The sequence below is a fragment of the Amphibalanus amphitrite genome, unplaced genomic scaffold (genome assembly GCF_019059575.1).
Source record: "Amphibalanus amphitrite isolate SeventyFive unplaced genomic scaffold, NRLGWU_Aamphi_draft 001473F_arrow, whole genome shotgun sequence".
Classification (NCBI taxonomy): domain Eukaryota; kingdom Metazoa; phylum Arthropoda; class Thecostraca; order Balanomorpha; family Balanidae; genus Amphibalanus; species Amphibalanus amphitrite.
In genome coordinates, this window is record NW_024882966.1 from 18,775 (window position 1) to 36,665 (window position 17,891).

Sequence of the window (17,891 nt, forward strand, 5' to 3'; positions counted from 1 at the left end):
AGAGAGAGAGAGAGAGAGAGAGAGAGAGAGAGAGAGAGAGAGAGAGAGAGAGAGAGAGAGAGAGAGAGAGAGAGAGAGAGAGAGAGAGAGAGAGAGAGAGAGAGAGAGAGAGAGAGAGAGAGAGAGAGAGAGAGAGAGAGAGAGAGAGAGAGAGAGAGAGAGAGAGAGAGAGAGAGAGAGAGAGAGAGAGAGAGAGAGAGAGAGAGAGAGAGAGAGAGAGAGAGAGAGAGAGAGAGAGAGAGAGAGAGAGAGAGAGAGAGAGAGAGAGAGAGAGAGAGAGAGAGAGAGAGAGAGAGAGAGAGAGAGAGAGAGAGAGAGAGAGAGAGAGAGAGAGAGAGAGAGAGAGAGAGAGAGAGAGAGAGAGAGAGAGAGAGAGAGAGAGAGAGAGAGAGAGAGAGAGAGAGAGAGAGAGAGAGAGAGAGAGAGAGAGAGAGAGAGAGAGAGAGAGAGAGAGAGAGAGAGAAATTAACATGTAGGCACCTTTTCATTTGTGTGGTTTTTATTTTCGTAACAAATAAAAATAATGGTGAGAGTGAAACGCGCAACAATTATTTACTAGGTAATATTTTGTGCCGATGTTGAGACTGATACATACCATCGCCAATCCAGGCCAATGATAGAACCACTTCCGCATGTGTCCGTCACAGCGCGAGCGTCCGTCATCTCTGTGACTTACGATAGGTATACAAATGACGTCAGTCCAGTGCTGGTGACGTCACTCTGGACTGGACACTCGGACCGTGCACGGATTCCCAGCAGATGCAGATGGACGTTCCAGGCGGTAGGTAATGGACATGACGTATTCGGCTTATTACACATCTCGAAATTATAATAAGCGGTTAGGGATCTGCCTTCAGCAGATTGATGACAGGGTGAAGGACGGATAATGCTGATGAAATGATACAATAGGCATATCACGGAATCGGGGATATATTATCGCGTATAGGCGCCTGGCGGTATCTCATGCTCGTATCTGTATGAACATTGAACGGTGCTGCATTTTGCCGGCTGCCGACGCATGTATGGGTAAGGAGGGATAAGAAGGAGTTGTGGGATAAGGAGTTATTTGAGTTCCCACTAGTTTCCACTTATTTGAATGAGAAGCGGCACATTTGCGATCTATGCCATGTATCCCATCCCAGCCCAAGATAAGAAATGCACAATAAAAAGCATAATCCAAGTTTTAACATCCCTAGCAATAAGCCTCCACTGGACGAGGTCGAAGTCGGATGTAAGTACAAATTGATGAAGTCGAACCCGATAAAAAACAGTTTGGATGAAACGAGGATATCATATCACCACACACTAGGAGTCGGTCAGTCGAGCATCCGTGATGCATCCGTGACGGTAGCTGCGAGGCTGTCGAGACAGCGGAGTCTGTCGGAGTCTGGAGGGACCCACCTTCACGTGGTGGACTCCGTGGGGCTCGTCCCCGCCCCCGCCGTGGAGAGCGGCGGGGGAAGCCAATCGGGTCCCAGCCCGCCCTCTCGGGGCCGGGCGCCGGCGGCCGACGCTCCACCGCGCCGTCGTCCCTACACCATCTGCACGTCGACCCGCACACTTGGTGCACGCTCAGCGGGCCGGTGCCGCGCGAGGGCATGCCGCCTGGAGGCTGTCCGCAGCGGCGCCGGCCTGCGCTGAATGAGTGAGTCGGCGCCCCCCGCCGCTAGTGCCGGCGGCGGGGGTGCGGCGGCGTCCGCCGGAAGGAGCTCCCGGGGTCGAAGCAGGAGAGCCAAGAACCGCCGATACCGCGCCAACCTCAAGACTCGAAGCCGCCTGCAGATCGCCTGCTGGAACGCCGAGGGACTACGTCGCAAGTTGACAGAGCTCCAAGGCTGGCTATCGGAGTCGAAAATCGACGTCATCGCGGTTCAAGAGGCACAGTTCAGCGCCTCATCTCTCACCGAGATCCCGGGGTTCCAGACGGCGGCCGTCCGCCGAAGGGCACGGGGGCGGAGGAACTCAGGCCCGGCCAAGGGGGGCGACGTAGCGATCTACGTCCGCAAGGGTCTCAACTTTGACAAGCTGGAGACCGCCCCCCTGGCCATGGCGGACACGACTACCGAGTGGTGCGGCATCCGCCTGTACCTCAGCAACTCTGCCCTGAAGAGCAGCAGTCCTGCGCCAACCCTGGACATCCACAATTTCTACCGGCCGCCAATCCGACCTGGCGAAGAAGACCAGAGGTCCGACTACTTCGACCCGTCGGCCCTCCCCACCAACCCAGACTCCCTACTGTTGGGGGACTGGAATGCCCACCACCCGGCCTGGGATCGGCACTGCATGGAGGAGGACGAGACGGGGCGTCGTCTGGCGGACTGGATGACACAAACCGGTGTCACCACCCTCAACGACGGCTCCCACACCAGGACCAGCTACAGGGGACAACCCAGCACTCCAGACGCCGTCTTCTGCCACCGTGACCTGGCCCGCCGCTGCACGTGGGCGGTGGGCACGGACATCGGCAGCGACCACCTGCCGATGGTCACCACCGTCACGATGAGCGGACACCGCCCAAGACGGATACGCAAGACGCGCTGGGCCTTTCACAAGGCAAACTGGACTGGCTACGAGGACGACTGCGAGTCAACTCTCGCGGGGCTCCCGGAGGACGTCACGGCAGAGCGACTCAACGAGCTCTTCACTGCCGCGCTGCTGAAGTGCAGCGTGCTGCATGTCCCCCGCGGGGCCAGATCCGACCCCAAGCCCTGGGCCATGGACCCTGAACTGGAGGAGGCTGTGCGCGACCGCCGTAGCGCGAGGGCAGCACTGGACGCCGCTCCCGGATCGACAGATGCCAGAGACCGCTGGGTGGAGGCGAAACGCCGCGCAGCGAAGATCGAGGAGGAGGCGAAGGCGCGCTCTTTCAGGAACTTCGCGACCGAGGAGCTGAACCGTCCTGCCAACATCGGCAGAGTTCACAAGATTCTCCGGAAGATGGAGGGGGCGGAACAAGCTCCGCCCGGCCAAGCGCTCGGGGACCACGGACGTCGCGCCGTGGAGGACCGGACCAAGGCCGCGGCGTTCGCCAAACAGTACGCCAGTGTCAGCCGACAGGTCCGGAATAAGCTCCAAGACCGCAAGACGAAGTCCGAGCTGACAAGGCTCCGCGCCGAGCCCTGCGTCTGCTCCGATGCCCGTACCGAGGCCTGTTCCTTGTTTACGCCTCAGGAACTGGACACGCAGCTACGCAACATGAAGTGTGGGAAGGCGCCGGGCCCAGACGACATCTGCGCCGAGCACCTGCGCCACCTGGGCCCGGGTGCCAAGACCACTCTCCTCCGACTGCTGAACCTGTCCTGGTCCACAGGCCAGGTACCGTCTGCGTGGCGCCGGGCGACCATTATCCCAGTTCCCAAAGCTGGGAAGGACCCAAAGATGATCGCCAGCCATAGGCCGATTGCGCTCACTAGCCACCTGGCGAAGCTGGCCGAGCGCCTAATCGCCGCCCGCCTCAACCATCTGGTAGAGCGCGATGGGCTCGTGCCGCCCGAACAGGTCGGCTTCCGACGAGGCAGATCGGCTGAAGAGAACCTGGCAAGACTGGTGCAGCGGGTCCAAGATGGCTGGAACAAGCCGAAACCGAGAGGACGACCGGAAGAGGGCAAGACCGCGGAAAAGTTTGTACTCCTCGCCTTCGACTTCTCACGGGCGTATGATGTCATCGATCACAAGATGCTCCGCCTCAAGCTCCTCCGCCTGGGGGTGCCCAAGTGCATGTCCGCATGGATATGGGCGTTTCTCCGGGACAGGAGAGCTGCGGTCGAGGTCAACGGCGCCCGAGGAGGCGAGCGCCCGTTCCGGGCCGGACTCCCGCAAGGCAGTGTTCTGGCCCCAACGCTTTACACGCTGTGGTCGGCCGACCTGATCACGGCGCTCAAGACCGTGCCAGGCACAGACATCTTCATGTATGCCGACGACACGGCGACGCTCAGCAGCGGCGCCTCCATCGAAGAGGCCGGCCGCCGAGCCCAGCGAGCTGCGGACATCATCGCCAGCTGGGCATCAAGATGGAAGATGCGGGTCGCCGGCGAGAAAACACAGGCCCTCGTCCTATCCCAATGGGCCCGCGACGCGTCGAGCTTGAGCATCAAGGTGTCTGGCGCCGTGGTGACTGCCGGCCCCTCCCTCAGACTCCTGGGCGTGACCTTTGACCGCCTCCTTCACTTCGGCGCCCACTGTGCCGAGCTGCGCAAGAAGGTCCGCCCCCGTGTCGCCCAGCTGCGACGCATGACCGGGAGGAGCTGGGGACTGGGCGAACGCCAATTGAGGTCGGTGGCCAACGGGTACATCAGGGGGGCCTTAGAGTACGCGGCGGGGGCGTGGATGCCTGCGGCCTCCGCTTCACACCTGGAGCTGGTCGACAGGGAGCTGCGGGCGGCGGCCCGGGTGATAACCGGCTGCCCCGCCTCAACACCCGCCTTCGCCCTGCTGTCGGAGGCGGGCATGCCCGCCGCATGCACGCGCCGCTCGGTGGTGGCAGCCAGGCTACTGGGCCTGGCGATGTCCCTGCCAGAGGGCGACCCTCTCCGAGCCCTGGCGGAGTCGACCCCGCCGCGCCGCCTCAAGACGACGACCGGATGGAGGGACCGCGGTCGCGAGGCCCTAGCACGGGTCTGCCGCGGCGGCGCGCCGCTGACCTTTGAAGCGCGGCTAGCAACCGCCGGGCCGCCGTGGCGCGATGTCCCCGGTGTGACCATCGTCCTGGAGGTGGGTCCCGGGGGACGCCGCGACTGCCACCCGGACACAAGACGAGAGGCAGCGGAGAGCCGTCTGGCGGAGCTTCCGGCCGAGGCGACCTGGATATGGTCAGACGGCTCCGCCGCGGATGGGGTGCTGAATGGAGGAGGAGGAGCCACCATCATTTCCCCGAACGGCGACATCAGGGAGGTGCGTGTCGCGGCAGGCGCCCTCTGCTCCAGCACCCGCGCGGAGCTATTCGCCCTGAGAGCGGCGCTGGAGGAGCTCCTGAACATGGATGGCCGTGACACCTCCCTTCCGACTGTCGTCTGTACCGACTCGATGGCGGCGCTGGCCCTCCTGCGGAGCGGCCCGGCGGCCCAGAGGACTCCGCTGGCCGCAGATATATGGAGGCTGCTGGCCGCGCTCACCGAGGGGGGCCAGCCAGTAACCATGCAGTGGGTCCCTGCACACTGCGGGCTCCCCGGTAATGAGCGAGCGGACGCCCTCGCCCGCGAGGCCAGCGCCCTACCCCAACATGACACTCCGATCGACGGTGGCACGATATGCAAGGCCGTTGCACGAGACGCTGCGCGCGCCTGGCAGCGGAGCTGGCCGGACGGCTGGTACCGGGCGATATGGGCCGACCGCCGTCCCGGCCCCGTCCTGGAGGCCGACCGTGCCGTCGCGGTTGATATTCACCAGCTCCGAGCAGGACACTGGAGCGGCTCGGCGCAGTACCTGCACCGCATCGGCCGCCGTCCCGAGGCCGACTGCCCGCAGTGCAATGACATGGGCTGCCCTGCTGCACGATGCCGCGTCTGCCGCGAGGAGGCGGACACTCCACGACACGTCCTGCTCCGATGCCCGGCGCTGGCGGGACGCCGCCTGCGGCGCCTGGGTAATATTCACCTGGAAGCGTCTATGGCAAGGGACGACGGCGCGGTGGCGGCCTTGGCCGCCGGCTACCGCGCCCAATTGAGCCTCATCGGCTACGCCCCCTAGGGGGCTGGAGGGAACAACGACGACGACGACGAGACAGCGCCGTGATCAACTATAGACGTGACTCAGCAGATCGGCGCATTGATTCATCGGCCAGCAGCCGCACACTATCCGGACTGTCAGCACGGTCTGTACCGCATGACAAAGCCGCCACCTCTGTCCCTGCGACTTATCCTCTGGCCGACGAATAACTACACGCTCTGTTCCATCACACACTGGCCCCGGTCATGGGATGATCTGAAATGACCGGACTCGGAGTATCCTAAATAAATACATAAACAGAGCGACAAATAAAGCCAGAAACATTCTGACGCTGATGCTGGCGTTCATGTCTGAAGATCAGGACTGAGTCTCACCAGGAGCTCGACTACCATACAAATAAATCACACCAGGACCGGGACTGAATCAGAGCCCGTATCGAGACATGCGTAGGTGTGACTGTGTGTGTGAATGTGTGTACGTGGGAGGGAGGGGAAGGAGGGCGGGCGTTTATCTGGCAGTATGGCGTTGAGTCACGAACGAAAAGAGGGAGGCAGTGCTCCCTCAGTAACCATGTATCCAATGGCCAATAGGGGCGGCGGCCCTCTGCGGCCGAACCGAACCCGTGTGAAGGTTGCCGGATGCTGAGGACCAATGCAAATGGCTGCCGCCGGATTACCATCGTTCATCGCTCACCAAACCGTTGCTGCATTGCCGCCCGTTGTGTGACTTCTCGTTCAATAGTTATTCAATTCGAAACAAGCACCGTTTCTAATGAGAATGGCACGTCTCGTGACTTCTCCAGGTCCCTGAATAAGTATCGGCATCCTGAAAAGGTTAAACCAGTAACTGGGACCAAGACTCATCACGGGAGGCAAGCAGTGTTGTAAATCAACTCTCACAGCCCCTCCAGCCGCCTGCAGAGCTAAGGAAATCCAACCATACCGGCATAATGGATGGTCTTCAATGCGTCGTCGCATCACGCGTCCCCACCTTCCCATTCACCGGCCCGCTTTATGAGCCTTCCGAGCCATGAGTGTGGGCCGGAGCCGGGGCCGAACTGCTTTTAGAGAATGAGATACGAGCGGTTTGAGGTCATTCTTCCCAGCTCAGCGTCGCAGCGGTGGGGATGACGCGGCCGGCGGCGCCTCACGGCTCCCGAGGTGAGACTCAGCACTATCTGAAAACCGTGCGGTGACCAGTCGCGTGCGAGGCCGCGCGATACCATCTGGGACTCGCTAGGAACGCCCACGTGCGCGACCGTGGCTGATGTCACCGTCGGTAACTGTCGCAGACGACGCCGAGTTTTCCTCTTGACCTGGGAGTGCCCGAAATGAGACCAAATCGTCTTCTGACAAATGCCCTTAGAATCTCTGTTCAGGCAAAAGGGCATGACATTCCTAATTCCCATGTCGTCACTCGACAGATGCCCATCTGATGCGAGCTGATAACATCCAGCCTCAAACCAAACATCGAGAACCATCGACCCCTTCCCCTTACGGCCGCTTCTGCGTACACTCTTACGTCATCCCGGTCTCGTCTCTGGACTCTGACCGGTCCATTTGCTGTATGACGTCACACCCACAGCCGCCGCGGGCCCGCCAGCACCCGTGTGGCGCAACACGGGGCAGCTTTCGGCGGAGGCCCGCCCGGCCCGCCCCGAGCGTGTGTATGACCTTGCTCGTGCGGCCGGGGCACTCATACAAACCGGCAGACCGACTGAGCCACGCTGTGAACTGGTGGTCGAGTGGAGCCCCACCGAGCGTTGAGGCTCAAGACAAAAGAGGGCCTAGAGGGCCATAGGGCCTATACAAGGGCCTGCGTAGCGCGTATAAGGGAGCCGCCCACACGACCCCCCGGGCTATGGGAAGGGTGGCTGTAAAGCAGACAGCTGCCTATAAAGTCGGGCGCCCCGCCCCGCCGGGGCAGCCCGGACGGTAGCCGTTGGATGACGTATGACGCTAACAGCGAGGTGGACCGTGACTGAGGCAGATGACGGCCGATGACGGTCTAATGACTGCCTGGTGACGGCCTGATGACGGCGCCCCGACCGGCGCGGCGGTCACCGGATCGGCTGTATGAGATAGCTGTGCGATATCGCCCGTGTCTCGGCCGGTAAGTGTTTGACGATTACCTACGTTACTCACGTTGCACCGAGAAACCTGTCGTGATTTTACAACCTCTAAGTTCGACGAGCTAACAAGCTGAATGAAAGACCATCAGGCACAAATCTATTCCTTGGTTACGCACGGTAGCCTATATGGCTGGCCACTGTCTGAGGCTTCATTGCATGGACTACCTCAGCAGAGACCTGCTATTCTGCTGACACACAGTAGCTAAGTGGTGACAGAGCACTTTGAGGAATGACTAATGACTGAATCGTGCGTCTGATCAGTCGCCGACCATCGTGACGCAACTTTTATATCGGTCCGAGTCTGACCACGGCTTTATTTGTGTGCGCTTCGTCAGCGCGTCAGATAAGCAAACAACGACTGCATTCTTTTCCTATTAGCGGCGGGCAGGTGAGCAACCCTGTGAGAGATATACGAATAGGAATGACGTGACTCGCGAGCAATACATCGACTACATAGAAAGGCACGGATTATGTTCGAACTGTCGCTGCTTCGGTTCAGTGCGTATGCATTATGCAATAGTGTAAGCCCTGCCCTATGACGTATACCTAATAGGTACATACTTACGTTATCTAACTTGGGCTCGGGCTTTATAACGCGGCTTGTAAGGACCTGAGGTTTGGGCGTTCCCCTGGCTTTAATGACAGACGGTGTAACTGCTGCACTCGGCGCAGTTATACAAGTTTCAACACCAAACGTGTTTTCCCAGCACAGCCAGCAGAAATTCCAAACTGACTTGCGTCAAGGATTTTTTCGTGTTTAAAGGCACGATGCATTCCATAACCGTCTCAGAGTTGGAGGTGATTGGTGAAGGTCCGTTACGTCTTGTTCGGTTCGGGTTGATATAGGTATGCATAGGTTTGTCACCGTTGAGTACAAACTAAAACATTTGCATCGCTAACCGCTTTGCCTCACACTTAAAAAACTGAATAGAATGTCGCGGAATATGCGAGCAATATGAAAGTCACGCTATTAAAAGAAATACAAAACTCAAAAGCATTAGGGTTCAAAGCTATTCAGAGGCACTGGCGGATCCAGAAAGACGGTCTTGAACGCTGCGTGGGGCAATACAAAAAAAAAAACGTTTCTTTAAATTCCAAAAACTCATCGGATTCTGATTCGCACTGCTGTGCGGTTTAAAACATTGTTTCTTAGCAAAATTGTTTAGCTTTCGTTTTATTCTCGGGAAACCGCATTTTCGTCGATTTCAGGTCATGCGGCGGGGGGGGGGGGCATTTGCCCCATACTGCCCCCTGGATCTGCCAGTGACCAGAGGGTCAATAACACTCAATTGCTATTGCCTATTTCAGTCAGCATTCCGCAAACAATTTTACGTAAGCGACGAATCAACAGTAAAACATTGCCATCTTCGCCGGGGCTTTTCGCTCGCCGAATGAATTCATATAAGATAATGTAGGAAACTCCGAAATTATTTTTTTTTTCGTCTTGAAATCAAACTACCTCTCAAGGGCGGCGCCACCGTGGGGGCAGTGGGGGCAGACTGCCCCCACTGGCAGGAGGCCGTGGGGGCAAGACTATGTTTTTGCCCCCACAAAATTTGGCTGATGTTAAAAAGGGAACAGAAGACCAGCGCAACATTCATGATAAGCGGTTATAATAGTATGCCTGTTTTTGACGGTCCCCGTACCAAGTGCATCAGCAAAACGTTCGTTCTCGGACCGTCTGTCGCATATCTCCTACACCCACTCATTCTCCTACTCATGTTCATTCACCGTGATTGACTCCCGACAAATCATCGGCGTCACTTGCTGGCTGTGCGTCCAGTTAGCAATGGACATTGGCTACAGACTGGTAGGCCTCAATCACCCTTAATCGTCGAGAATGGTCATGTGCTGACTAAATACCAAGACGTACCCGTATCGGAGACCTCTATGTTGCGGCGTTAGCCGTCTCTGTAGGAAGCGGGCTCTCTAGCAATAGCTATTTTGTCTACAGAAATTAGTTACTGTGAAGCATATTGCTACCAGCCATGGCAACCACTCAGCGTGCCTTTAAGCAAGAGAGCCTATAAACGTAAAATTTAGGTGAAAACGAACTTATGGGACACCCTGTAGATATCCACACCAATCTCACGTGCTTTCAAGCATTTTTGGGATGTTTCGGTTGGTTTCAGGTTCAGTCCGAGCTCAGTCTGGGTTTCGGTGAGCTTGCCCGGTGTGTGCCCTCAGCTCCGTTCATCCAATTCTGGCCCAAGGCAACGCAAGAGCGCTGCCGGCATCTCGTAATTAAGACATGTTTTCCCATCCTGAGGCTCTTAAATGAATGCTTAGAGCAAAATGGATGCCAGAATCGTGATCAGCGGCTACGAAATCATCCCAAAGGACTTTTCATGTGTCAAAGTCAACCAAAGGTCATTCGAGGTCACATGAGTACCATAATAATTTTGAATGGCAACATCTAGGGGCAAGGTGCTCATGGATTTTGCAGATTGGCGTATCAACTATCGGACAACAGTCGGGTCACCTCAAGCTTGCCCCCACTGGCGAAATTTCGTGGCGCCGCCACTGCTACCTCTGGTTAGGTATAGGTACCGCCTCCTGGCTCCGTCCGGTCAGCTGCTGAGCTCCGGCCTTCATGCCCAGGCACGTTTCCCGTCTATAGTAGTCCAGTCTGGATTCACTCTAATAAATGCCCAGCCTTCGCTCGGAGCCCGGCCGGCCACGAAGCGGCACATCACACAGGGACTTCATAGGCTATAGGTACAGGGACATATCATGCAGTGCTCGGCCGGTAAAAATAGGTAGGTATCATAATGCACGCCTAACACCTCAATGGTTTCTGCCCGTAACGGCGACAAATACCTATAGCGGAGCAGCGGAACGTAGACGTCCATTTTTAGCATAAATAAAATTACGCAATATATAAGTCGTTAAAAATAGGTGCTTTTACTGGTGATGTAAAAATCGACATTATCATTGAGCTTATTGTAGGTATTGGTCAGGGTACTTCAATAAGTTTTTCATAAGATAACTTTATAAGAAAAAATTATTTTAAAATGCACAACAGTGCGTAATAAATCCAAATCCGATGAGTTTTCAGTTTGGTTCGCACAGATGCTTATATGCCTCACTTTTCAAATTATCAAACATTATATTCGATTAAAATAGGTACTGAAATAAATTCATGATACGAAGATATTTGTTTAAAAAAAGATTTGGTGCAGATTTAGTGAAATTAGGTGCATTCGCCAGATATCCCATTCCCGTCGTGAAAACGGCTTACCTATATCGTTTACGGGATCATTTCAGACCGCGCGGCTATATTGACGAGGGAAAGCCGTTTATGTCTACAGAGACATCTATATCATGCCTAATCATAAGCATACATAAAAGGTAAGTACAAATAAAAGGTACAACAGTGATAACTTAATCTTTGGAGTTCAACAACCTCACGATCTTTTCGGCACACATAGCTGACCGCATTGGAGCCAGCAACCGGAATGTTTTCCTGTGCTTATCTAACACCACGATATGGATGGATCAGTGTCTCATCTCTCGTCTCTCAGGCAGACAATTACACAGCAGACGTGATACTGGGCTCTATCAGGTAAGAAGATTACGCCGTGTTATAGCGACATAGGAATGTAGGACGGAAGTGGGACGACTGGAAGAGTAATAAACCCCGCTACACTTTTGTCTGAGGTGTAAGCAATTCGGAACAGAGGTGATAGGTAAGCAGACCTGCACATGCAAGCTTAGACCCGTGGGTGTGAGTCATCTCGGTGCAGACAGAATGAATAGGTAGGTATGCACATGTATGCAATTTAAATAGGTGCTCATTTCAGTGTTTGATTCGTCTCGTTCACGGGAAGTATGCATGGGGGTGTATAATTTGGCAGAACATGATGGCAGTTATATATGTAGAGGAATGAATTGCACTCGACAACTCTGATGCAGTTGAAGTGTCAAAACGCGGTCGAGCATGACAGCAGCTAATGGGGAGGCAGCATGTGCGTGCATGCATGCAGTGCAACGTAGGTAGGTACCTACCTAATATATCAGCTATATAATTTGTCTCGTGAACGGGGCCAGCAACGCTTGAAAGTGAAACGGACATTGCCGGGAGTTGTGTCGTTGTACAACATTTTGATTGCGCTCACTGCTCAGTGTTCGGTGACTTGAACACTTGTCTATGCACATTTGGCACACCATAGGCATACCTACCCAAAAACCAAGCACATCAACGACAGCGACAAAGGCTCCACCACGCGCCTCACGGAGTCACGCCAACATTTGCGACCGAGAGCCAGATCGGTGGCACAACTCCATCGGTTCCTAGTCTTCCCCTAGCTGACGAGATCGTCCAGATCTCGGCAAAAAACCAGCGCCATTTCTATCACCATATCCGCTTCCTTGTAGGCGATCACAGCGCCGACTCCCGTCTGAAGCAGTCTGTTTGGACGCCCCCCCGACGCGGCTCGGCGATACGGGTGCCTGTCAGTCGGTGCGGGACACTCACCCGCCCCCTGCCCCGAACTGTGACGAGAGGGAATCCCAGCTCAGGGCCGGCGAGGCGGGGCGACCAACCCGGAATGATTGCGGCCGACAGATGGCATATCGAATGTCGTGCCTCGTGTCTATCAGGAACTTGATATAACGTTTTGCAAGAGTGCATACCGCCCCCGACCCCTCCCTGTTTAAAAGGTTGAAGGGGCAATGCGTCAACAGACGGTGGACGGACCGGCCTTGATGTTTTTGTAGGAGGCGAAACATGCTGACCTTTCTCAGTAACTCACAATTCGTGAAGCAGTTAGGAAATCGCGCGAAGAAAGGTCCTATACGAGCCCAGAAACTGGGTGCCAGGCGGTTGGCTTTTGATCTGTTGTAAAACAGCGCCCTTGGGAACGATAAAGGTAACGCAACTGTCACTAAGGTCTGGGGAAGAAAAGAGGGAGCAGAGACCGTCTAAGGAGCATTGTTCATTTGACGGGCCGCCCTACCTTCCACAAAAATGGACGACGTACCCGTGCTCGGTGCCCTTGTCTAATGGCTATGCAGACGGGAAACTACCAGGTTTGAATGTTCAGCACAGCTGACCACACGCGGACAGCTTTGAACATGCTGCTATCACGTCACCTGATGTTGTGACTTTCGGCTCATGAAATTAATTTCCCGGCGAGTGGAGCTGGAACACCCCAAACTATCCCGTACCTCTAGTCTCCGCCTCATGACTCGAGATAACCCGGCGATATCCCCAGTCTCCGGAGCCGGCACTGTATTCCCACGCCATTACCGCACACATACCAAACATACTCGGTGAAAGTGAGCTGTACCGTCGGACTGACGGAGCTTTTGGTCCAGACTGGGGAGCTGGAGTTGAACTCACCTGTTTCCCAGGTGTGAAGACAGAGTAGGACGGCCAGCAGCCGCACGGGGCTGCTCCGCCGCCACATGACACTTCTGAGGGGCAGCCGTCCGGCGCTGCTCAGCTCCAGCTCAGCTCACGGATCAGCACCAGCACCGCACCGCGCAGTTTTTCACTCTTCAGCACTGACAGCGGCCGCAGCGACTGTGTCTGTCACACTACACCGATCTCCCGGGCACGTCTTCACAGTAAACTCTCCTCAGTACCACCACCCGTTTCGTGTCACACACTGACTCCTCTAGTCCCAGCCTCACGCTGTGCCCGAGCCGTCGCCCGTCCGTCCGCACAGAACGCCCGCACCGGTCACTGCCTCTCACCTGGCCAGACTGGCTACTCTGATCCGGAGTGCGGACCGCCGCCGCCGCCGTCTGATTCACTGTCGCTGCAGTCGGTGACGTCACACACGGGGGGACGGGGGGGGGGGGCGCTGACCGGCTGCCGGTAGCCCGGCGGAGAAGAAAAGAAACCAACGTACTGTCGGATTACGTCGCGTGTAGATACATACTCATCTATCAAGTTTCCTCCCATACAGTAAAAACCGCAGTCTGTACGGACTACCGTCTGATCACCGGTCTGCGTTCCGCTGTTCTCCGTATCTCGGAGATCTGTTGACCAATCAGCGTCGTTGTCTGTATGTCGTCACTGTCACAGTACGGCCTATCTCAGAACGTCAGACGCGGCTGTGGTGGACAGGGCGGCGCCGGGGAGGGGGAGGGGCGATAGGGCAGCGCCAGGCCCGAGCGAGGGTCAAGGCCGCACCCAATGATCAGCCAGTGCGATACATACCAGTAGCGGGCGTCTTTTTCGTACTTCTTGGTCAGTCCCGGCGCAGGTACTACCAGGGCGGAGACCAGTGGTGTGTTCACCTATCCGTGCTTCTATCCTCAGGATACCGAAATCCTTCTCCTCCACGCCGCAACCCCCCTCCGGGCTGGACAGGCAACTTTGTCTCATGCGGGCTGCTCCCTTGGAGCGGCACCGCTGCTCCCGAGGGAGCGCACCCCGTAGCCGGCTGCAGTGAGTGCCTTGGGGCTGGGTGGCCTGTCCTCTGGACGGGCTCAGCCCCGGCGACTCACTAGGGTGCCTGCCCAGACCAATGTCTCCCCCTAATTCCTATCATCCTTCCGGCTCTGCAATGGTCTTGTCGACCGAAAGGGCCTAACCCAACAAAACAAACAAACAAACAAACAAACAGTGGTGTGTTCATGGGTGCATACCGGCAGTGACTGGGGGGTCCGGCGACCGGCGACAGGTCGCAATCACGGACTGGCTGCTAGGTGTTGGATTTCATACATGGTGGACGCCTTGACCGATTTTGGACATATGTTTCGATAGACATTCGGTGTATTGGTGAAACAGCACAGACAAAATAAATCATCAATAACCAACAAAAAGACGAAGGGAATCTTTACGATCCCTAAGAGCGCGTTTCGGAGTAAACCTTATAACGATCGGCACCGCAAGGTCACAGCATCGGTATGGGACGGACGCAGTTTGAGATCACAACATCTAGCTGTTAGCGTGGTGAACATTAAACGTTCGAGCGGTGGGGTTCATCCACTTCATGTGATACATCACAGTATGATACACAGTTCCTACCATGAACGATAAAATAGACAAATGAGACATAAGTGGTGATCAAAGCCGTCCTAACAAAGGTAAAAATACCTAGAGTTGATAATAAGAGCAAAAACGCATAAAACAGGCTACTTGTGAAACAGCGAAGCGTTAACAACGCATCAATATACACCGAAAAATGAAAACAACAGCCAATAACTGAGATCATGACGTGCTGACTGCCTCGAAAGCAGTTATACTGACGTGTGGCTCTCCGACAACAAAACCCTCGCAACACAACGACCAGTGATAAGTGCCTGTTTCAAATCACCGGTCAGTCCCGACCGCGGGTTACCCGCTAGGACCGTGTCACGGGACCTCAGCCTCCTTACCCACCCTCTCGACCTCCTCCTTCCCTGCCCCTCCCCGCGGCCGACTCAGCCTGTATCGGCTGCGGTGGCCCATCAGATCGACGAGAACGACTGCTGGAGCTTTTCAAAGAGCCGCGCCGAGTCAACGTGATCCGGGTAGGCGTCCAGCGCCTTCTTGATGATGATGTAGGCCGACTGCAGGTCCCCCATCTGACGGTAAACAACGCCGTGACGCTAGCAGGGGTCTCAAAGATAGCGGATGGTCGACCAATAGGAATATGATTTCTGCCACTATTCGCGTAACTCCGCTTCAATTTCATATAGCGTGGAGTCCAAGAACAGCATCGTCATCGACGGCCGTATGTACACATTTCCCGTGAAGATAGAGCAGGGGAACCACAGAAGGGGGTTGAAACAGAACAACACCTTCACCCGGGCCATAAGCATTTCCCGTGAAGATAGAGCAGAGGGAACCACAGAAGGGGTTTGAAACACTGGGCTATCAACACCGATAACCATATGAACCCGGTAAACACATTACCCCGCATTTTGAGTTCCGCCGACTGCTACTCGGTATCACCCGGATCAATAATTCTAGGATTTGATAATTCTAAGCGACACATTTGATCTCGATAACCCAAAAATAGTTATTCTCGCAGCTGACCTCCAGCATGTGGCAAACTACCTCCTTCTTAACCACCTCTCACAGCAGCGACCAGCTCCGCCCAAAGAGATCCTATACATCAACTGCCTCGTCCCGCAGCTACATCACCCACCTTCTCCGACAGGGCGGCGTGGTTGTAGAGCGGCTCGAACATGTGCGGCGCCAGCGCGGCCGCCGTCTGGAAGAAGGCCCTGGCCTTCTCCGGCCGGCCCTGCTGCTGCTCCAGCACGCCCAGGTTGTTGTACGCCTCGGCGTGGTCGTGGTTAGAGACAAGAGCCAGCCGAAAACACTGGTACGCCAGGTTGATGTCGGCAATACCCTGGTACAGGGATAGGAAGGGAGTGGTCAGTGCGCACAGGATAACACAGCATGGAAGGCTGATTTCGGCAATACCCTGACACATGGGAGCGTTCGGGAAAGAGTGGACACCGCTGAACTGAGGGGCCATCTGGGGATGACGGGCAAGTGAATAGAACACTGTCTGATACTACTGGATAAGAGACAGTCAGCGGACACCACTAGATGGAGATGGGTACCGACAGGGATAGTGGAAACTGCACCACTGGACGTCACAGATTAGTGAGCGAGCCGAGATACACAGAAGCCGGCCCCGCGGATCTGCTGTCGGAACCATATGACCATTGTTGATCATACGAGAGGAAAACATATATAGTTCCGGGTCCGACAAAGAGGACTCGCTGTGAGGATATCTGAGTACGCCAGTTCGGAACTAACATACGGACGGCAGTCTGCACATGGAACAGACAGCGGGCTGACACTGATACACAACCGACGGAAGGCTGCGGCCTGCACAACCCTCCAGCAAAGAACGGAAAACACCGGCCTCCCAATCGGTCTGTATGTGCACTGTGCAACGTAGTACTAGCCTGCTCTGTAATCTGCATGGCGTGCAGAGTGCACCCTGCACACTGCACAGGGAACCACAGAGTACGGCACGCAACTGAGCTGCTCGGCTTTTCAGAGCTCCAATTGTGTGAGTCGTGTTCAAGTTTATATCGTTCCACGCCCGTTAGGAATGTACTCGCACGTTATCTTTCTTCCTTCCTAATCTTCTGTTCCGTATCTTAGCTTCGATGTCTTATTTTCCGTCCGGAGCCATGAAGAATCCTCTATATACCAATTGGCTACTGGCCTAGAACATCCAGATATGATTTTGTCAAAGTTGAGACATTTTACGTTAAAAGTAAAACGTTACGTTTACGCTGCTGAGCTCAACGGAAGGCTGTCGGACGTCGACTGGACTCCACTTTTCGCATCTGAGGACCCGGCTGTGCAGTGGGAGTACTTTGTGTCATGTGTGACTGGTGTGCTTGACTTGACGAACTAGCACCAGTTCGCAGTGTAAAAATTCGCAACCCTGCCGCGCCTCCGGTCAGTGACACCACTAAAGCCGTCATGGCGGAGCGCCGGGCTGCACTTCGTGACGGTGACCGTGAGCTCTACAAACAGCTGAACCGACAGGTGCGCAGCAGCATACAGAGGGACAGCAGGAGCGCGATCCGTGATCGGCTGCGGGATGGCGGTCCGTCCTCCGTGTGGCGCAGTGTGAGGCCCATCGTAGCCGGGAAAAGGGACGGGGCGGTCAGCCCAGCGGACGTCGATGTGGACGCCTTGAACCGCTACTTTGTGGGCCTTGGACCACGCACTGTCGCACAGGTCGACGGATCGGGGCCGGACCTTCCGGTCAGGCTACCGCGTGTATCCACTTCGGCGTTCGCGCTGCGCACAATCGGCCTTGGCGAGCTGCGATGCGTTTTGTCCCGCATGAAGAGCTCCACAGCTACTGGTATCGACGGCTTATGAGTAAGTTCGTTAAATGTAACATTATAAGTCAACTGATAATGTTTTTTCTCCGCGGTGAGGGCGAGCGCCGCCCATGTGATTGCGTCATACCGCCCGCTCGTCAGGTCCGCATGACCCGAGCCCGGGTCATTCGCGCTCGCAGCGCCGCCGAGAGCAGTCAGCCACTGAGCCGTGGGCTGAGCGCGGCGCTTCCTGCTTTTCGTGACGTGTCGTGTTTTTTTCGACACTGCTGCTGCTTGACAGCACTGGAGGTGAGGTGTCTTGGAGATCGCATTAGTGATAACTATGTCGATACCT

General features: G+C 55.8%; 1 protein-coding gene across 2 annotated transcripts in view; it reads right to left on the reverse strand.

Moving 5' to 3' along the window:
- Positions 1-14,504: 14,504 nt before the first annotated feature.
- The window catches only part of LOC122373287 (tetratricopeptide repeat protein 8-like), an 84,992-nt gene continuing 81,605 nt past the window's right edge, over positions 14,505-17,891 (reverse strand). For both annotated transcript variants that reach the window (XM_043351214.1, XM_043351215.1), the window contains exons 10-11: positions 15,883-16,089; positions 14,505-15,316 (exon numbers count right to left, since the gene is read on the reverse strand). In XM_043351214.1, the coding sequence (XP_043207149.1) occupies positions 15,200-15,316; positions 15,883-16,089 (324 nt within the window). In that variant the 3' untranslated portion in view covers positions 14,505-15,199. The remainder of the gene's footprint in view (positions 15,317-15,882; positions 16,090-17,891) is intronic.